We start from the raw sequence: 22677 nt of genomic DNA on the forward strand, positions 1-22677 counted from the left end.
ATAGAGATGTTCAGGTGATATTTTCTAGTCAGCTTTTTTAAAGCTATGCTGCATCACTTTTATGTGATTCAACATTTGGGTATTTTGTCACTTTAAGTAAATAACACCTTAGTAATCCATATTATTATGTTCCAGAGACCTTGTCTGTCAGACAAGGCAGCAATGCAGATATCTCTTTTACTGTTATATCAAGTGCCTTGTAAAACCATGGCATCTTCTGGAATAGCTATAGTATTTCTATACCATATTTGTTTATAATAATCACCTTATGTTGTTCTATCTGGGCCTTTATGGCATCACTGTCAGTAGGAGCTTCCCATGATGCTGCAACATTCTGCATTTTCTCGATTATCTGCATCACTGTCTCTGTCTCCTCTTGAACCTGCTGCATTTGTGATAGAAGTTTCTCCAGTTCACATACTTTTTCTTTCAGCAAAACTCCCAAGTGCTCATAGCCTTGATTTACATCAGTCATCTCCTTCTGAACTGTAGCCAGTTCTGTAAAACAAAAATTATGCTTTCAGCTAATTGATCTATGAGACAACAGTGATATACAAAATAGGGATCTATTTATTACTTTCCAGAGCTACTTCTTAACAAAAATAAAAAATAAACAATACATCCCCCAAGTTCTAGGATGCATATAATATATACCTGTATGTTAAAATATGCTGTGCATGAAAAATGTGTAATTAAAGTTGGCAAAATATTTAAAGCACCAATCATTTTATTATGCAAAATCCCTAACGCAGATAGCAATCATGAAAAAGCTGAAGTAAGGTGGCCATGCAGTTTATATCCTAAGTATTATTATTGCGTAAAAAGAATGTTACATTCAAGATTTAATGTAAAATGTTTAATTAAGGAAATGAAACCATTTCAATATTTGATTATTTATTTTGCCTGCTTTTGCTCTAAATTCATCTGAAAAGTGTGCTTGTTACAGTGAGAAAGTTAGCTGCAACATTCTATTCAGTGATTGGTCAGATAAGCTCAGCACAAGCTCACTTACATATGTATCTAATTAGCCACAACCAAGACAAGCAGTGTGGATTTCACCAGGAAATTCAAGAGGTGTATGACTGAACTGCTTATTGATTCGAAAAATATAGTGTTAAAGGATATTAAAAGATTTAGGGCCAGATTACAAGTGGAACGCTAAATATCGCTTGCATGCAAGAAATATTAGCACTCCACTTTGTAATACCAGCGCACAAGAATGTGAGCTTTGTGGAACCTTGCGCAGCGAAGGGGGTAAGTAGCACAGCGATGGGCAGCATTTTTAAATATATATGTAAATCAATATATACATATATATTTATGTGTTAATATGTGTGGTAGCAATAACCATCCACTTGAAATGGCTGGTTAATAATTTAGCGCTCCACTTGTAATATATCCCTTAATTTGCAATGCAGTGCTTAGTTGCTGATATAGACTATAGTTTAATGTCAATTTAAGTTTGGAGATGAGTGTCAATTGTTGTCATACAAAGCCCTTTGGCTGAGAGGTTGTAAAAGAAGCCCCGGAAGGAATGAATTGAGAGCAGGGGCATGTGACCACACTGCAGGCCAATAGCAGTGGGTTGCTAGGCAGAATTTTGAGGAGCAGGAGCGAGTATAAATATTGAGGGTTGTGAGGCGGAAGCCAGCATCATTTCCCTTGTGAAGCGGGAAAAGCTGACAGGCAGAATGGAGAGCGTGAGCCTTTTGCTGGAACAGGTAAAGACCTTGGTAGCGGAAAAGGGTGTTACCTGGCTCCAGCAGAGGCTCTTTTCAGAGGACAGCGGTTCCGGTGAAGGGTTGTCGACAGTCGAGCCAGCAGGGACATCAGGTCAGGAGCGGTGCGGTCGGCCGGTGAGGCGGACGAAGCCGCCGGTGCGGCTTAGTCCGGATGACAGGAGGGGAGCTTTGGGTCAAGGGAGGCCTGATACGGCCAAGGGTGAAGTTAGCGGAAAGTCGGGAGGCAAGAGAAGGGCTGTGGAGGAGCTGCGCACATCTCCAGTGTCAGCAGGAAGTAGGAGGGGAACACTGAGGCCTAGGTTGCTGGGGACGAGCGTAGGCAGCGTGGAGGGGGGGAGTATTGGTGACACATGAGGTTTGTGCGGGGAGCAGGGAGGGTGAGGTGGCAGTCGCCAGGAGCGGTATAAGTAAACAGGGGGCTGAGAAGGGAGGGGATGGCTTGGGCTTTGAGGGAGCGAGTGTGGATAGAAGGAGAAGGGGGGAGGGGATGAGTGGGAATGAGAGAAGCGTTAGGGGCGTTGGAGGAACAGGTGTAAACTTAAGGAGCAGTGAGAGGAGGGATAAGGAAACTGTAGGTGCTGCGAGTGGTAGCGGAGGAATTGGAGGGAACATGAGGGAGAATAGTGGACGTTGTTTGGGCAGGGGAAGAGGAGGTTTTGGGAAGGGGCAAGCTAAGGCAAGAGGTAAAAAGGGAAAAGAGGGAGGTGGAGAAAGGGGAGCTGAGGCGAATAGGGACGTCAGGCATAGTGCAGGAGGGATATCAAGTGGGATTGGAGAGGCCGTTGAGGTTTTAGTACAGGATATAAGGGAAAGGGATAGGGTTACAGAGGGTAGGGGGGATGGGGTGAATAGGGGTACAGAGACAGAGAGGGGTAGGGAGAACAGGAGTGGGGGAAAAAGGACTGAGAAAAGGAATAATTTGGAAGTTAATGATTGTGTTTCAGAACCGGAGGAGTCGGACGGCGTCCCGGTGGAAAGGCCGGGGTTGCCTGCGGTGCAGTCTTCATTACAGGAGCTGGAGGAGGACGTCCTGTGGATGAATGAATCCTACAGTGACTTCGCTGGTGAAGAATTGCAATTGGGACAGCAGACGGAACCGGAGAGTTCGGCACAGGTAGGAGAGATGGCTACTTTAATGCAGCTGCTCAATTCTCTGGTGCCTGGGGGGGGACACGTAACTCAGAGTGGAGGACAAATTGGGGGAATGAGGGAAGAACGAGAGAGGGGCAGGGGAAGAGAGAAGGAAGACACTAGGAGGCAGAGACATCATGTTAATCATTCTCCACAGAGATCAGGTGGAGGTTCAGGTGGACAGAGCAGAAGGGACAGGAGCAGGAGCAGAGGGACACGGCGGAGGGAGAGATCTCGGACGCCAAGGATAGACTACAGGGAGCGGGAAAGGCATACGTCCCCCACATGGGGCAGGCGGGATAGAGATCGAGAACATACACGTAGGAGGGAAAGCTCTATGTCTTATAACATTGATGATAGGGGGAGAGGATCTGCAGGTGACAGGGCGGAAAGGAGAAGACAGGATACAATAGTGGTACAGGAGCCTGAGTCAAGGCCGCCAGGTGAGACGGCGGGTTCCCTGCAGGGGGGGAAAGAAAAAGAAGAGTCGGGGGGAGTGTATGAGACGGTGATGAAAGGTCTGAAGGAGCTGGTGGCTCAATTAGAAGACAAAAGGAAAGTTGGGGGTGATGTAGGAACAGTAGCGGGAGCATGGGTACCGGTAGTGAAGGAGGTTAGTGTACCGGTGGTTGGAACCCCTTCGGGGAGTGGGGTAGAAAAAGGAGGGTCGGTGCCGGTTACAAGCGGTGAAGTGTTAATTGTGGCGGATCAAGCCTTGCGTAGGCCTTGCTTGTGCTCAATTGGACCACTTGGTATCCATCTGAGTAAAGAGGTTAAAGAAAAGATATGGAAACGAGAGTTTGTAGAGATCTTTTCATTGTTGCCGTTGGACCACTTTATTGAGTTAAAGGAAGATCCAAAAGGGGAACAGGGCAAAAAGGAAGAGGAGGAGAGAAAGAAAAAGTGGAGGAAATTACCTAAAACTTTTTCAAACTGGACGAGGGCTTTTTGCATATTAGCCAGCGTGATCGGGGAGAAATTCCCCGAGCAGAGCTCGACTATGTTTTGCTATTTTGATGAAATATCAGGGGCTCAGAGGACATATGGGGGTCTTGCTTGGTGGCGGTACGATGAACAGTTCCGCCAGAGGCTGGCGGTACGTCCAGAGATGCGGTGGGACGACAGAGAACTGGGGGTGTGGTTGGAGTTAATGACCCCTTTGAGGGGGCAGTCCTTTCGGAATGGTGGAACGGGGGCTAGTGGAACGTCAGTGGGGACCACATCGGTGGCAATTAAAAAAGGCCTCTGCTTCCAGTTTAATGAAGGGGTGTGTAGGTTCGGAGGGGTGTGCAAATACAAGCACGAGTGCTCAGGATGCGGAGGTGCGCACTCTGGGGCAAAATGTTTCCGAAAAGGAAAGGGGAATGGAAAAGGAGGTGAGGGTGCTGCTACGGGCTCGGACCCCGGTGAGGGTAAGAGAGATGGCCCCATGGCTAAGCCATACGGTAAGACAAGGGGTAGAGCGGGGGATGCGGAGCTGTTACTGACGGGCTTCAGTTCCGGATTTCGTATCCCGTTCGAGGGTTCAAAGGGTTCGGGAGTTCCTGGGAATTTAAAATCGGCTGAGCAATTCCCAGAGGTGGTTCAAGTTAAGTTGAAAAAGGAGGTGGCACTGGGGAGAATGGCGGGCCCCTTCAAGGACCCTCCATTCCCGAATTTGAGGGTGTCCCCACTTGGGGTGGTCCCAAAGAAGACGGAGGGACAATTTAGAATGATTCACCACCTGTCTCATCCTAAGGGCGCGTCTGTTAACGACGGGATTGACCCGTCTTTGACGGCAGTACGTTATGCTTCATTTGATAAGGCGGTGAGTGTGGTCAGGAGAGCGGGGATTGGAGCATTGTTGGCAAAGGTGGATGTGGAGGCAGCCTTTCGGCTTTTACCAGTCCATCCGGTGTGTCATCATTTATTGGGTTGCCAATTTCAAGGGGAATTTTTCGTTGATCTGTGTTTACCCATGGGATGCTCCATATCCTGTGCGTATTTCGAAAAATTTAGTACATTTGTGGAATGGGTGGTGAAGAAAAAGGCGGGCAGGTCATCGATGGTCCATTATTTGGATGATTACCTGTTTGTGGGGGAAGCTGGTTCTGGAGTTTGTGAAATGTTGTTGAAAACATTTGTTGAAGTGGCTGAGCAATTCGGGATTCCGATTGCACCAGGAAAGACGGAAGGGCCGGTGACTAAGTTGAGTTTTCTGGGGATCCAGATTGACTCAGTATTGATGGAGTGCTCGTTACCTTGGGAAAAGGTGGTAGATCTAAAAAAGGTCATAATTGGGATGCTTGGGAAGGGGAAAGTGTCGTTGCGAGAAATGCAATCGCTACTGGGCAAGCTTAATTTTGCTTGTCGTGTGATCCCAGTTGGAAGGGTTTTTGGAAGGCGCCTGGCATTGGCCACGGTTGGGGTGAAGGAACCACACCACAGGATCCGGCTTTCAAAGGAGTTGAAGGAGGATCTTAGAGTGTGGTTGATTTTTCTGGAAGAGTTCAATGGGCGGTCGCTCATTCAGGAGGGGCCGGTATCGGATGAGATGTTGCACCTATACACAGATGCTTCAGGAGCACATGGCTTTGGGGCATATTTTGATGGCAGATGGTGCGTGGATACATGGCCTGAGGAATGGAAGGATCAAGGTTTAACCAAGAACTTGGTGTTTCTAGAATTGTTTCCGTTGGTGGTGGCTGTTATGGTTTGGAATGGTGAGCTGAGGGATAGGAAGGTGACTTTCCACTCTGACAATCTTGGAGTGGTATTTGCGATTAATAAGTTGACAGCGAAGTCGAGGCCAGTGATTCGGCTTCTCCGAGTGTTTGTCCTGGAATGCTTGAGGGGGAATGTGTTTTTTCGGGCAGTGCATGTGCCCGGGAAGCAAAATGTGATTGCTGACTCTCTTTCCCGGTTGCAGTGGCAGAAGTTTCGGGAAGCAGCCCCGGAGGCAAAGTTGGATGGGGAAGAATGCCCAAGGGCTTTGTGGCAGATGGACTTCTTAAAGGATTGAAATTAGCGAGAGGGGCTTTAGCCCAGAGTACGTTAAGAGCTTACGTGCCAGTATGGAAACGGTGGTTTGGTAGACTGCACAGGGATGGAATCAGGCTGTCAAAAGAGGATTGGGTGTGGTACTTGGTTGATTGGGTGCAGGAATGGAAAGAGGCGAAGATGTCAAAATCCATGGTGAATCGTCAGGTGGCGGCGTTAGCCTTTCTGTTTAAGCTGATGGGATGGGTTGATTTGACAAAGGAATTTTGGGTAAAATTGGCGGTGAGAGGTGTTTGTAGAGGTGGAGCTAAGGGGGACAAAAGACGTCCACTTGTATTTGGTTTACTATTAAAGGTAGTTGGGGCTTTGGAGGTGGTGTGCAATTCTAAGTTTGAGTATTATTTGTTTCGGGTTGCTTTTGTTTTAGCCTTTTTTGGGGCTTTTAGAGTGTTGGAATTGGTTGGGGCTAATAGAAAGGACAATGGCGGTATAGGTTTCGGTGATGTGGTGATATCAAGGGAGGAAGTGTCCATTTGGCTTAGAAAATCTAAGACAGATCAGGAGGGTATGGGCCGCTTAATCAAGTTATTTGCTATCGGGGGTGTTTGTTGCCCGGTAGGTTCACTGGTGGATTATCTGAGGATCAGGCCTAGTGGTGAGGGCCCTCTTTTGAGGCACGAGGATGGAGGAGCATTGTCAAAATATCAGTTTGGGGCGGTACTTAAAAGGGCTTTGTCCGTGGCTGGGGTGGACCCTAAAGATTTTGGATGCCATTCGTTTAGAATAGGCGCGGCAACTGAGGCGCATGAATTGGGTTTGAGTGAGGAAGTTGTGAAAAAGGTGGGAAGGTGGAAGTCGGGGTGTTATAAGCGTTATGTTCGTCCTAACATGTTAGTTTAGTTTTGTTTTTCTTAACAGGTCCAGTTCAGTGTTGGATAGTTGGACATTCTTTCATTTACTGGGCGAGAAAAGCTGCAGCAACAAAGGAAGGGGGAATCCAGCTGGGTCTTCCTCGGGAACAGGTTGGGGTAAAGTGGTTTGGGGTAAGAGGTCTCAAATGGGAAGGGATAGTGAGTACAGTGAGTAAGTTTGCCAGGCTGTACAAGCCTCCTGACATTTTGGTGTTACACGCTGGAGGAAATGACTTAGGGTTTATGGCTCAAAAAGAATTGATTGACCAGTTGAAGGGTGGCATGCGTAGGTTGAAGGTTTTGTTTCCGAAGGTGTTAATTGTGCGGTCAGAAATTGAGACAAGGTTGGAATGGCGCTCAGCTTGGGATGTCAGGAGGCTGGATTTATCCAGGAGAAAGGTTAACAGGACTCTATCAGGTTTTGTTGTTCAGTTGGGGGGTTTTGGCATTCGCCATGTTGAATTCGAAGGGGAATCAGGCAGATGCTTTTTTATTAAGGATGGGGTGCATCTCAATGAAGTAGGGTTGCACTTATTTAATTTTAACCTAAAAGAAGGGGTACAGAAGGCCTTAGCCCGGTTGGGCGGTGTCCGACGGTAGGTCGGTCTGTGGCGGGTGCTGGCCTTATCAGGCGAGTTTTATGTGGTAATGGTACCTCATCGGACGATGGGGAGAGTTTAAGAAAAGGGGGCGTGCCTGGCAACAGCCAGTGGAAGGCACGTGTGGTGGATGATGGACAGCACCCCAGAGTTCTTTGTAACCACATTGGTTAAGTGGTTGTGTTATTTGTAAACACTTGTTTGTTTAATAAATGCGGGCTGCGGCCTTTTGTACCCAAAACTTTGTCATGTTTGGTTATTGATTCACAAGAAGAGTGCCGAATGTGTGTGTCAAAGAAGCCCCGGAAGGAATGAATTGAGAGCAGGGGCATGTGACCACACTGCAGGCCAATAGCAGTGGGTTGCTAGGCAGAATTTTGAGGAGCAGGAGCGAGTATAAATATTGAGGGTTGTGAGGCGGAAGCCAGCATCATTTCCCTTGTGAAGCGGGAAAAGCTCCCTCCCTCCCTCCCTGTTTTAAGAATTTGGAAGTCGCAGCTAAGGGCGGGTGCTGGCCTTATCAGGCGAGTTTTATGTGGTAATGGTACCTCATCGGACGATGGGGAGAGTTTAAGAAAAGGGGGCGTGCCTGGCAACAGCCAGTGGAAGGCACGTGTGGTGGATGATGGACAGCACCCCAGAGTTCTTTGTAACCACATTGGTTAAGTGGTTGTGTTATTTGTAAACACTTGTTTGTTTAATAAATGCGGGCTGCGGCCTTTTGTACCCAAAACTTTGTCATGTTTGGTTATTGATTCACAAGAAGAGTGCCGAATGTGTGTGTCAAAAGATTTCCAAAGCACAATCCTATATCCCACAATCCCACATTTCATGGTGTGACACAACTTAACTTGGGATATTGTAATACAAAAATCCCATGCTCTAATTTGTTAAATGGTTGCATTAGTGAGCCTATTTAAAGAGTAGGTAAGGTCCTACTAGGGAGATGCTACTGAGCAGGACCTGCTTTATAGTTGTAAGGCTGGGGTGACCACATAGTTGTATAGGATTAGTACTAGAAAATGACATGCCCTTTATGTAAAAAAAAAACTGTATACATATTTTTTTTTTTATTTATTACTTGTTTTAAATGTATGCTTACATGGTTTTAACTGGAATTAAACTATTTAATTCTTGCACCGCGTCTTTCTTTTGGTCTGATACATAATTTAGGTGGCTTAGCAAAATCAAATGGCTGCACTTCTAATGAGTAGGAACGCCACACAAAAGGAAGGAACTAAAAAATACCTGAGATAAATAGGAAGTATTCAGGTGCTAAGCGTTGAAACGTTAAGGTTAATAACTATTTATATGATATCACGCCTGACATTACAGCACTCATTTCTCTTGTGACACACAGCACCACCCAGTGGTAAACTTTCAGTAGTAAACAATACAAGAACGTGGTTAAAGAGTTTCCAGGTTGGCAAACAGTTCACTTGTAGCAGATTAAAGAGACAGTAAAGTCAAACTTAAATGTTTAAGATGCAGAGTGTGCAATTTTAAACAACGTACCAATTTACTTCTAGGTAGGATCATAGGAGCTTCGGAGTGTGTGTGTCTTTAGTATTCTATGAAAGTAGTGTATGCAACTATGTATAACATTGCTATAAACATTGTGAGCACTGCTGCCAGATGACTAAAGATACATGCACGCTCCTGAGATCACCTAGGATCACTCTTTAAGAAAGGATATTAAGATAACTAAGCAAAATTGATAACAGAAATAAATGTGAAAGTTGTTTAAAATTGCATGCTCTAATTTTGACTTTACTGTCCCTTTAATCAAGCATTAAAGGGGCAGTATACACCAATTTTCATATGACTGCATGCAATAGACACTACTATATAGAATAATATGCACAAATGCTGATCTAATAAGGTATACAACCTTTTAAAAATGTATTTAGAAGCTCACAATTTAGCACTGTTGATAAGATTAGCCTGGGACACCCACTGAAAATGGCTAATAGCAGACCCTCCCCTCTCCCCTGCATATGAAAAGACCCATTATACAAACAAAAGCCGTCTGAAGTCTGTATGCATCAGTATACATCTAAAACTTTGGGGCTTGGTTAGGAGTTTGAAAATCAGCACAATGTTATTTAAAAATAAGCAAAACTATACGTTGTTACAAAAACACCCCCAGATGGGCTATATAAATGGATCATCTACAAAACATTTATGCAAAGAAAAATCTAGTGTACAATGTCCCTTTAAAAAATATAGTTAGTAATCTGGGTGAAAATGTTAAAATGTAAAGCTAGAGAAGTGTTGCTAAAAACACATTCTAAAGCTTAAAGGGCCATGATACTCAAATGTTGAAACACTTGAAAGTGATGCAGCATAACTGTAAAAAGCTGACTAGAAAATATCACCTGAACATCTCTATGTAAAAAAGAAAGATATTTTACCTCAAAATGTCCAAAGTATTCACATCCAATTGTAAAGGACTTTAAGCAGCAAATCAGTATGTCTGTCCCGGGACAGGCAAGAGAGTGAGCTTCGTGCACACTCATACTATTGCCTTATTCAGTTTAAGGAAGTTTACTATGAAATCTCATGAGAGTTAAGTGAAATCTCATGAGATCACAGTAAAAGAGTTCATGACCACAGCACTGCTGATGCTGATTGGCTGCTGTTCATTTCTTCATTTTTTATTTTTTTTTACCTGCAGCTGGGCAGTAACTGAAGTTTAATTTTTATACAGAACTTACTCTGGTGAGCTGAGGAAATTGTGGGGTAAATATCTTCTTTTTTTACATAGAGATGCTCAGGTGATATTTTCCTGTCAGCTTTTTACAATTATACTACATCAGTTTCTAGTGATTTAGCATATGAGTATTATGTCCCTTTAACATTAAATTAAAAGTTATGTTGGCTTTACATTTTCAAACCACACGGGGTTACTTTGCAACATGGTATATGATTACAAACAAGGCTGAAATGCTGTCACCACACAGAATGGGATCAGATCACATGATCAATATAAATATTTTACAGCTTAGTGTTATGAGGTAAGTCATATGTTACTGCATACGACTATTCACAATTAAACAACTCCTACACAGCAACAGTTTGAATATTTATCACAAACAGAGGTGTATTTTTGCACAGGCTAACTAAACCCAGACAAATGGGCAGCAAAAATGAATGTAAGATGGAGTTGTGTAATTGAAAACATAAAAATTATCCTCTTGAATCTATCTTGTTATCCTTTTTGGATTTTAAGCTGAAACTGAGACCATTCAGAAAACTAAGGAGTGATAACAATTGGAGGAAAGATGGTGATGCCGGGAAAGTCAGGTAGAGGTTAGAGGTGTCGGCAGATTAGAATAGGCATAAGACATCTCATGACCTAAATACACCCCTGGGTGGAGTTATATGGGGATGAGTCATCAGCTGAAGAATTGTATTGACACAAGGAGCTATAGGAGCCAGTGGGAGAGTTATACCATTATGGGGAAGGAAGAACTGTAAGTATTCTAGTGAGCAATTAGTAAGGGTTATAAGGTGCATTTAGTAAATACGCTAATAGAAGGTTTTTTTTGTAGATCCTAAAAATAAATGTTTTACCTCTTCATGCTGTAACTGAAGAAAAGCATGTCAAACATTAATATGAATTCACCACTTTTATGACCCTTTAAACTAGCGCTGCGGAACCTGTTGGCGCTCTACAAATAACTGATAATAATAATAATACAACAGTTAGAAGTGAGGTAAACAGCACCATACAACACATGTTATAAACAACAGTTAGTGAAACATGTCAGGCAACATCCAGAGGAATAGTTACAGATCTCAGTTTGTGGGTAGTTTTACTGAATAAGAGATAGAAAGGTCAAAATTGAAATGCACATTTCAATTTTAAATAGAAACATTTTTGAAAGATACTTCCATTATCACAAAGCATTTAGCAAAAGTTATTGCTATTCATGCACATATGCTGTGAGGGACCTGTATACAAGCACTACACCTTCTCAGAAAGTCAGCAGTGGCTTGTGTGACACAATTTAAGTCTTCAAAGGCACAATATACACCACTGCCAGCTCTCTGAACCTGAATAATGGTGCACAGCCCTCACAGCATATGTGCGTATGTGCTCTACTGTGAGCTGGCTGGACATATCTGGCGAGCAAATGATACAAGACATGTGCATGGCACCAAACACCAGCTAGCAACATATTGCTGTATGACTATATCTGTCAACTAAAGCCTAGCATCATCACTTGCGTTTTTAGTATTTGTACTTGAAAAAACTCAAGGCACAGATGTTTAACTTTATTTAAAATAAATGTGCAATACTATTACATAGAATTGTAGTTCAGTGGCTGATAAGCAACACTCCTCAGCTTAACAGTTAACCAGTGACCCTACAAGCGTAAAAATAAAAAAGTGTTTTTCTCCTAAAACAGGAACATTTATTTTACAAACGCAGCCAAGAAGAAAATAATTCATTTATTTATAAAATGATTTACCAGGAATAAAAATATCTTAAGATTTCTCTTGTTTTCAAGTATTTCCTGCTGGGATATTGTACAAATAGTTACATATCTAAGATACAAAATGTACAAGGCAGATATAATAAACAAAATGGCCACAATCTGCCATCTCAGTAAGAGGCATATACATTCTTATGTATTTAAAGTTTACCAATTAAATAAACCGGCACCATATGTTTATCAGTCAACATGAATAAAGGAGTGAAAATATATTACAATTTTTTCACCCCTTTCAAACAAAGAACAAATAATTATTTAGCAATATTTTTTTTTACCTCCAATTAATAAATAATTCCCAACCTCTCAAAAAGCTATAATCATGCCAATGCACCAATATCCAAAAGTAAAAGCTAGATTCGCTTTGACTCACCTTTATTCGTCAAATTGTCCTTGTTTTCTGATGACTCCCCACCATTTGGTACAGTCCTTCCTGTGAGCCACAAACAAACAGTGTGAGCATTGTGTTTTAGAACTTCTCAATAAAACAGAACGCAGATACGCAGCAGTGTTTGTTAGTCAAATGTTTTTTATACAAATCTATGGATGAACAGTTTTATGAGATGGAACAGAAATATTCTTTATATATTTATCCCTTACTCTCTGTCACATTTATAAAAAGTCAACTGTAACGAAAGTAAAGTACCTGCTTTAACCGTTTTTCTGGTCTTTGCTGGTGATGTGACAGCACTTATTAAGTTACACAAGGCCATTCCTTTGTTATGTATTTTCTTTACTTCTAAGGCTTTCGTCGTCCATTCTTCTTGTAAATCCTGAAAAATCACAGTATTCATATGGTAGTTATGTACCAGCAAATGTAAAGGCAGATGGCTGCCATTATGAAAAATAATGAATAGGTAAAGGCCATTTTGTCATTTTTACAGGACATTTAAAACAGAGTATTTTTTTTATTTTGCTGAGTTTATGTCCATTTCTGATTGTTCATAAATTATATTTATATATGATATAGTAGCTTATATACTGACTGGATACCATGACACTTACCAACACCATACTTCACAGAAATGGATCGCTTCTAGGAAACTTACCTTACTCTGACTCAAATCTTTAGATAATTCTTTCACACATAGCATGGGCCGTACTTCAGGGATTCTTTCACTTGCTGATACCATCCAGTGCTTTAATGACTTAACTGAAGACTTAAAACTATCCATTTGGCTTTGGCAAGAAGATACATCTTCTTCCCTGAAAGAATCAAGAGCATACAACTATATGGCATGTCAAATTAATGAAAACGTTTTTTAAATTCACACATTTTTGTTACAGCAAATAGAATAATTGTATTATAATACTTAAAAACAAAAATGAGCTTGAGAATCGTATGTAGATAGAATTTTAAAAACTATCGGCTAGATTACGAGTTTTGTGGTAAGAGGGGTGCAGGGCTAACTTGCACATTATTGTCACTGCTCACTTACCTACAGCGCTGGTATTACAGGTTTTTATAAACCCGGCGTTAACATGCAAGAAGTGAGCGTAGAGCAAAATTGTGCTCCACACTGCACTTCAATACCAGCGCTGGTTGTACGTGCTTGTGCATGATTTCCCCATAGACATCAATGGGGAGAGCCGGGTGAAAAAAAGCCTAACACCTGCAATAAAGCAGAGTAAAGCTAAGTAACGCAGCCCCATTGATTCCTATGGGGAAATTAAATTTATGTTTACACCTAACACCCTAACATGAACCCCGAGTCTAAACACCCCTAATCTTACAATTATTAACCCCTAATCTGCCACCCCCGACACCTACATTATACTTATTAACCCCTAATCTGCCGCTCCGGACATCGCAGCCACTATAATAAACATATTAACCCCTAAACCGCCACACTCCCGCCTCGCAAACACTAGTTAAATATTATTAACCCTTAATATGCTGTCCCTAACATCGCCGCCACCTACCTACATTTATTAACCCCTAATCTGCTGCCCCCAACGTCGCCGCCACTATACTATATTTATTAACCCCTAAACCTAAGTCTAACCCTAACCCTAACACCCCCTAACTTAAATATAATTAAAATAAATCTAAATAAAATCTACTATTAATAACTAAATAATTCCAATTTAAAACTAAATACTTACCTGTAAAATAAACCCTAAGCTAGCTACAATATAATTAATAGTTACATTGTGTCTAGCTTAGGGTTTATTTTTATTTTACAGGCAAGTTTATATTTATTTTAACTAGGTAGAATACTTACTAAATAGTTATTAACTATTTAATAACTACCAAGCTAAAATAAATACAACTTTACCTGTAAAATAAAACCTAACCTGTCTTACACTAACACCTAACCTTACACTACAATTAAATCAATTACCAAAATAAAAGGGACAGTCTAGTATAAATTAAACTTTCATTATTCAGATAGGACTTTTAATTTTAATCAACTTTCCAATTTACTTTTATCATCAAATTTGCTTTTTTCTCTTGGTATTCTTAGTTTAAACTAAACATAGGTAGAATCATATGCTAATTTCTAAGCCTTTGAGGGCTGCCTCTTATCACATGCTTTTTAAATCTCTTTTCAACACAAAGAGACAGAAAGTACAGGTGGGCCATATAGATAACACTGTGTTCAGACACAGGCGGTTGGTTATTTAAGATTTAGCACAAACCAATGCTAAATTTAAGACAATAGATAATAAACAGTCACAGTCATGTGATCAGGGGGCTGGAAGAAGGTTCCTAGATACAAGGTAATCACAGAGGTAAAAAGTATATTAATATAACTGTGTTGGTTATGCAAAACTGGGGAATGGGTAATAAAGGGATTATCTATCGTTTAAAACAATAACAATTCTATGGTAGACTGTTCCTTTAAATACAATTACCTAATTTGCAAAAAAACCCCCCACTAAATTACACAAATAAAAAACAAATTACAAGATATTTAAACTAATTACACCTAATCTAATAGCCCTATCAAAATAAAAAGCCCCCCCAAAATAAAAATAAACCCTAGCCTAAACTAAACTACCAATAGCCTTTAAAAGGGCCTTTTGGGGGGCATTGTCCCAAAGAAATCAGCTCTTTTACATGTAAAAAAAAAATACAAACACCCCCCCAACAGTAAAACCCACCACCCACACAACCAACCCCCCAAATAAAACCCTAACTAAAAAAAACCTAAGCTCCCCTTTGCCCTGAAAAGGGCATTTGGATGGGCATTGCCCTTAATAGGGCATTTAGCTCTATTGCAGCCCAAAGCCCTAACCTAAAAATAAAACCCACCCAATAAACATTTAAAAAAACCTAGCACTAACCCCTGATGATCCACTTACAGTTTTGAAGAGCCGACATCAATCCTCAACGAAGCCGGGAAAAGTCCTCAGTGAAGCGGCAAGAAGTTCTCAACGAAGCCGGGAGAAGTCTTCATTCAAGCTGGGAGAAGTGGTCCTCCAGACGGGAAGAAGACTTCATTCAGACGGCATCTTCTATCTTCATCCATCCGGCGTGGAGCGGGTCCATATTCAAGACATCCAACGCAAAGCATCCTCTTCTTCCGACGACTAGCCGATGAATGAAGGCTCCTTTAAGTGACGTCTACCAAGATGGCGTCCCTTAGATTCCGATTGGCTGATATAATTCTATCAGCCAATCGGAATTAAGGTAGAAAAAATCCTATTGGCTGATTGTATCAACCAATAGGATTGAGCTCACTTTGGGCTGCAATAGAGCTAAATGCCCTTTTAAGGGCAATGCCCATCCAAATGCCCTTTTCAGGGCAATGGGGAGCTTAGTTTTTTTTTAGTAAGGGTTTTATTTGGGGGGTTGGTTGTGTGGGTGGTGAGTTTTACTGTTGGGGGGGTTTGTATTTTTTTACCGGTATAAGAGCTGATTTCTTTGGGGCAATGCCCCGCAAAAGGCTCTTTTAAGGGCTATTGGTAGTTTAGTTTAGGCTAGGGTTTTTTTTTTTTTTTTGGGGGGGGGGGGTTATTTTGATAGGGCTATTAGATTAGGTGTAATTAGTTTAAATATCTTGTAATTTGTTTTTTATTTTGTGTAATTTAGTGGGGGTTTTTTGTAATTTAGGTAATTGTATTTAATTTAGGTAATTGATTTAATTGTAGTGTAAGGTTAGGTGTTAGTGTAAGACATGTTAGGTTTTATTTTACAGATCAATTTGTATTTATTTTAGCTAGGTAGTTATTAAAGTGAAGGTAAACTTTGTAGAATGAAAGTCCGTTTTTTAAAAATTCTATTAAAAACAGGGGCACTTTCATTCATCAAAGTTTACAAATCAGCCATTTTGATTAAAAACTTACCTTTGTTTTTTCCATAGCCAGATCAGCTTCCCCCTCCTGGAAATTCTCTCTTCACACGTCAGCAATGACTAATCCTGCTTCCTCCAATCACAGCATGGCCTTAGGCAATAAACACCCTGGGGGGAAAGCCGTGATTGGAAGAAGCCGGATTAGTCATTGCTGACGCGTGAAGAGAGGATTTCCAGGAGGGGAAAGCTGCTGTAGCTGTGAAAAGAAAAAAAAAGGTAAGTTTTTAATCAAAACGGCTACTTTGTAAACTTTGATGAATGAAAGTGTCCCTGTTTTTAAAAGTGTTTTTAAAAAACGGGCTTTCATTCACCAAAGTTTACCTTCACTTTAAATAGTTAATAACTATTTAGTAACTATTCTACCTAGTTAAAATAAATACAAACTTGCCTGTAAAATAAAAATAAACCCTAAGCTAGATACAATGTAACTATTAGTTATATTGTAGCTAGTTTAGGGTTTATTTTACAGGTAAGTATTTAGTTTTAAATAGGAATTATTTAGTTATTAATAGTACATTTTATTTAGATTTATTTTAATTATATTTAAGTTAGGGGGTGTTAGGGTTAGGGTTAGACTTATGTTTAGGGGTTAATAAATATAGTATAGTGGCGGCAACGTTGGGGGCGGCAGATTAGGGGTTAATAAATGTAGGTAGGTGGCGGCGATATTAGGTACAGCAGATTAAGGGTTAATCAAATTTAACTGGTGTTTGCGATGCGGGAGTGCGGCGGTTTAGGGGTTAATATGTTTACTATAGTGGCGGCGATGTCGGGAGCGGCAGATTAGGGGTTAATAATTTTATTTTAGTGTTTGCGATGCGGGAGGGCCTGGGTTTAGGGGTTAATAGGTAGTTTATGGGTGTAAGTGTACTTTTTAGCACTTTAGTTATGAGTTTTATGTTACGGCATTGTACCATAAAACTCTTAACTACTGACTTTTAAATGCGTTAGGGATCTTCTAGGTAGAGGGTGTACCGCTCACTTTTTGGCCTCCCAGGACAGACTTGTAATACCAGCGCTATGGAAGTCCCATAGATAAAAGACTTTACGAAGTTTACGTAAGTCGTTTTGCGGTAAGGCCAAAGAAGTGTGCGGTGCACCTAAACCTGCAAGACTTGTAATAGCAGCGGGAATAAAAAAGCAGCGTTAGGACCTCTTAATGCTGCTTTTTTACCTTAACGCACAACTCGTAATCTAGCCGACAGACTTTAGTACAAGTTCAAAGATAAAGATAGAAACTTTGCACATAAAATCAAGACAACAGTGCAGGATTTCACATCTCCTATCCTCATGACCACCTAATTGGACAGATTTTTAATGTTCGGAGAAGAAAAGGTTAAAGGGACACTGAACCCAATTTCTTTCTTTCGTGATTCAGATAGAGCATGAAATTTTAAGCAACTTTCTAATTTACTCCTATTATCAAATGTTTCTTCATTCTCTTGGTATCTTTATTTGAAATGCAAAAATGTAAGTTTAGATGCCATTTCCCATTTCTGGTGAACAACCTGGGTTGTTCTTGCTGATTGGTGAATAAATTCATCCACCAATGAACAATTACTTTCCAGGATTCTGAACCAAACAAATAGCTTAGATGCCTTCTTTTTCAAATAAAGATAGCAAGTGAACGAAGAAAATTTGATCATAGGAGTAAATTAGAAAGTTGCTTAAAATTGCATGCTCTATCTGAATCATGAAAGAAAAAATGTGGGTTCAGTGTCCCTATAATTTAGCACAATATGGGCAGCTTATTCTATCAACTGTGCTTTACTTCGGACATCTGGGCTGTTACTTGCATCTGAGGACTAGCATTAGGGATCCCCTAGTGTAATTTATAGATTTAATTAAAGGGACATTGTACACTAGATTTTTATTTGCATAAATGTTTTGTAGATTATTAATTTGTATATCCTATCTGGGAGAGTTTTTGTAAAAAACATAATTTATGCTTACCTGATAAATTTATTTCTCTTGTGGTGTATCCTGTCCACGGATCATCCATTACTTGTGGGATATTCTCCTTCCCAACAGGAAGTTGCAAGAGGATCACCCACAGCAGAGCTGCTATATAGCTCATCCCCTAACTGCCATATCCAGTCATTCGACCGAAGACAAGCAGAGAAAGGAGAAACCATAGGGTGCAGTGGTGACTGCAGTTTAAAATTAAAAAATACCTGCCTTAAAATGACAGGGCGGGCCGTGGACTGGATACACCACAAGAGAAATAAATTTATCAGGAAAGCATAAATTATGTTTTCTCTTGTAAGGTGTATCCAGTCCACGGATCATCCATTACTTGTGGGATACCAATACCAAAGCTAAAGTACACGGATGAAGGGAGGGACAAGGCAGGAACTTAAACGGAAGGTACCACTGCCTGTAAAACCTTTCTCCCAAAAATAGCCTCCGAAGAAGCAAAAGTATCAAATTTATAGAATTTTGAAAAGGTATCAAGCGAAGACCAAGTCGCCGCCTTGCAAATCTGTTCAACAGAAGCCTCATTTTTAAAGGCCCATGTGGAAGCCACAGCTCTAGTAGAATGAGATGTAATCCTTTCAGGAGACTGCTGGCCAGCAGTCTCATAAGCTAAGCGTATTATACTCCTTAGCCAAAAAGAAAGAGAAGTTGCCAAAGCCTTTTGGCCTCCCCTCTGTCCAGAGTAGACAACAAACAAAGCAGATGTTTGACGAAAATTTTTAGTAGCTTGTAAATAATACTTTAAAGCACGACCCACGTCAAGATTGTGTAATAGACGTTCCTTCTTTGAAGAAGGATTAGGACACAATGATGGAACAACAATCTCCTGATTGATATTCTTATTAGATACCACCTTAGGTAAAAACCCAGGTTTGGTACGCAGAACTACCTTATCTGTATGGAAGATCAGATAAGGAGAATCACATTGTAAGGCAGATAACTCGGAAACTCTACGAGCCGAGGAAATAGCTACCAAAAAAAGAACTTTCCAAGATAAAAGTTTGATATCTATGGAATGAAGAGGTTCAAACGGAACCCCCCGAAGAACTTTAAGAACCAAATTTAAGCTCCAAGGTGGAGCAACAGGTTTAAACACAGGCTTGATTCTAACTAAAGCCTGACAAAATGCCTGAACGTCTGGAACATCCGCCAGACGCTTGTGCAAAAGAATAGACAAAGCAGAAATCTGTCCCCTATCTTATGATAGATTTTCCTGGTGACAGGCTTTCAAGCCTGAATTAAGGTGTCAATGACTGACTCGGAGAAACCACGCTTTGATAAAATCAAGCATTCAAGCATCTCCAGTTCTGGTTTGCCCCAACAATGAATCAATTGTGCAAACACCTCCGGATGGAGTTCCCACTCCCCCGGGTGAAAAGTCTGTCGACTTAGAAAATCCGCCTCCCAGTTCTCTACACCTGGGATATGGATAGCTGATAGTTGGCAAGAGTGAATCTCTGCCCAGCGAATTATCTTTGAGACTTCTAACATCGCTAGGGAACTCCTTGTTCCCCCTTGATGGTTGATGTAAGCCACAGTCGTGATGTTGTCCGACTGAAATCTGATGAACCTCATTGTTGCTAGCTGAGGCCAAGCCTGAAGAGCATTGAATATCGCTCTTACTTCCAGAATGTTTATCGGAAGGAGTGTCTCCTCCTGAGTCCACGATCCCTGAGCCTTCAGGGAGTTCCAGACTGCCCCCCAGCCTAGAATCTGGCATCTGTTGTTACAATTGTCCAATCTGGCCTGCGAAAGGTCATACCTTTGGACAGATGGACCCGAGATAGCCACCAGAGAAGAGAATCCCTGGTCTCTTGATCCAGATTTAGTAGAGGGGACAAATCTGTGTAATCCCCATTCCACTGGCTGAGCATGCAGAGTTGCAGCGGTCTGAGATGTAGGCGGGCGAACGGCACTATGTCCATTGCCGCTACCATTAAGCCGATTACTTCCATACACTGAGCCACCGAAGAGCGAGGAGTGGAATAAAGAACACGGCAGGAATTTAGAAGTTTTGATAACCTGGACTCTGTCAGGTAAATCCTCATTTCTACAGAATCTATTAGAGTTCCCAGAAAGGATACTCTTGTGAGAGGGGATAGAGAACTCTTTTCTTCGTTCACTTTCCACCCATGCGACCTCAGAAATGCCAGAACTATGTCCGTATGAGACTTGGCAATTTTGAAATTTGACGCCTGTATCAGAATGTCGTCTAAATAAGGGGCCACTGCTATGCCCCGCGGCCTTAGGACCACCAGAAGTGACCCCAGAACCTTCGTAAAGATTCTTGGGGCTGTAGCTAACCCAAATGGTAGAGCTACAAACTGGTAATGCCTGTCTAGGAAGGCAAACCTGAGAAACCGATGATGATCTTTGTGTATCGGAATGTGAAGATACGCATCCTTTAAATCCACTATAGTCATGTATTGACCCTCCTGGATCATAGGCAGGATGGTACAAATAGTCTCCATCTTGAATGATGGAACCCTGAGAAATTTGTTTAAGATCTTGAGATCTAAGATTCGTCTGAAGGTTCCCTCTTTTTTGTGAACCACAAACAGATTTGAATAGAATCCTTGTCCCTGTTCCTCCTTTGGAACTGGGTGGATCACTCCCATAACTAGGAGGTCTTGAACACAGTGTAAAAATGCCTCTCTCTTTATCTGGTTTGTAGATAATTGTGAAAGGTTAAATCTCCCTTTTGGAGGAGAAGCTTTGAAGTCCAGAAGATACCCCTGGGATACAATTTCCAATGCCCAGCTATCCTGGACATCTCTTGCCCAAGCCTGGGCGAAGAGCGAAAGTCTGCCCCCTACTAGATCTGTTACCGGATAGGGGGCTGATACTTCATGCTGTCTTAGGGGCAGCAGCAGGCTTTTGGCCTGCTTCCCTTTTGTTCCAGGTCTGGTTAGGTCTCCAGACCGACTTGGACTGGGCAAAAGTTCCCTCTTGTATTGCATTAGAGGAAGCTGATGCCGCACTCGCCTTGAAGTTTCGAAAGGCATAAAAATTAGACTGTTTGGCCCTTGATTTGGACCTATCCTGAGGAAGGGCATGACCTTTTCCTCCAGTGATATCAGAAATGATCTCCTTCAAACCAGGCCCGAATAGGGTTTGCCCCTTGAAGGGAATGTTAAGCAGCTTAGACTTTGAAGTAACGTCAGCTAACCATGATTTAAGCCATAGCGCCCTGCGCGCTTGAATAGCAATATCAGAATTCTTAGCTGTTAGTTTAGTCAAATGAACAATGGCATCAGAAACAAAAGAATTGGCTAGCTTAAGTGCTCTAAGCTTGTCAAGTATGTCATCCAATGGGGTCTCTACCTGTAAAGCCTCTTCCAGAGACTCAAACCAGAAAGCCACAGCAGCAGTGACTGGGGCAATGCATGCAAGGGGCTGTAGAATAAAACCTTGTTGAATAAACATTTTCTTAAGGTAACCCTCTAATTTTTTATCCATTGGATCTGAGAAAGCACAACTGTCCTCGACAGGAATAGTAGTACGCTTAGCTAGGGTAGAAACTGCTCCCTCCACCTTAGGGACTGTTTGCCATAAGTCCCGTGTGGTGGCATCTATTGGAAACATTTTCTTAAAAATAGGAGGGGGAGAGAACGGCACACCTGGTCTATCCCATTCCTTAGTAATAATTTCTGTAAACCTTTTAGGTATTGGAAAGACATCAGTGCACACCGGCACTGCATAGTATTTGTCCAATCTACACAATTTTTCTGGCACTGCAATTGTATCACAGTCATTCAGAGCAGCTAAAACCTCCCTGAGCAGCACGTGGAGGTGTTCAAGCTTAAATTTAAATGTAGACATATCAGAATCAGGTTGAATCTTTTTCCCTGAGTCAGAAACATCACCCACAGAAAGAGGCTCTCCTTCCTCAGCTTCTGTATATTGTGAGGGAGTATCAGACATATCTCTTAAAGCGTCAGTATGCTCTGTATTTCTTTTAACTCCAGAGCTATCTCGCTTTCTTCTAAACCCAGGAAGTCTGGATAATACCGCTGACAGTGTATTATCCATGACCGCCGCCATGTCTTGTAAAGTAAACGCTAAGGGCGCACTAGATGTACTTGGCGCCATTAGAGCGGGAGTCCCTTGAGCGGGAGTCAAAGGGTCTGACACGTGGGGCGAGTTAGTCGGCATAACTTCCCCCTCGTCAAATTCCTCTGGTGATAAATTTTTTAAAGACAGAATATGATCTTTATTGCTTAAAGTGAAATCAGTACATATGGTACACATTCTAAGAGGGGGTTCCACCATGGCTTCTAAACATAATGAACAAGGAGTTTCCTCTATGTCAGATATGTTTAAACAGACTAGCAATGAGAGCAGCAAGCTTGGAAAACACTTTAAAGTAAGTTAACAAGCAAAAAATAAAAACGGTACTGTGCCTTTAAGAGAAACAATTTTTGTCAGAATTTGAAAAACAGTGAAAAAAGCAGTAAATCAAACAAAATTTTTACAGTGTGTATAATAAGCTAACAGAGCATTGCACCCACTTGCAAATGGATGATTAACCCCTTAGT

The 22677-nt window shown here is 41.6% G+C and overlaps 1 protein-coding gene across 1 annotated transcript in view; it reads right to left on the reverse strand.

The window, feature by feature from the left end:
- LOC128656482 (dystonin-like) overlaps positions 1–22677 on the reverse strand; it is a 958955-nt gene that overhangs the window by 210515 nt on the left and 725763 nt on the right. The window contains 4 exon segments of the mRNA XM_053710402.1: positions 266–498; positions 12235–12294; positions 12508–12634; positions 12911–13067. Of these exon segments, the coding sequence (XP_053566377.1) occupies positions 266–498; positions 12235–12294; positions 12508–12634; positions 12911–13067 (577 nt within the window).

This window comes from Bombina bombina, chromosome 4 (assembly GCF_027579735.1).
Source record: "Bombina bombina isolate aBomBom1 chromosome 4, aBomBom1.pri, whole genome shotgun sequence".
Taxonomy (NCBI): domain Eukaryota; kingdom Metazoa; phylum Chordata; class Amphibia; order Anura; family Bombinatoridae; genus Bombina; species Bombina bombina.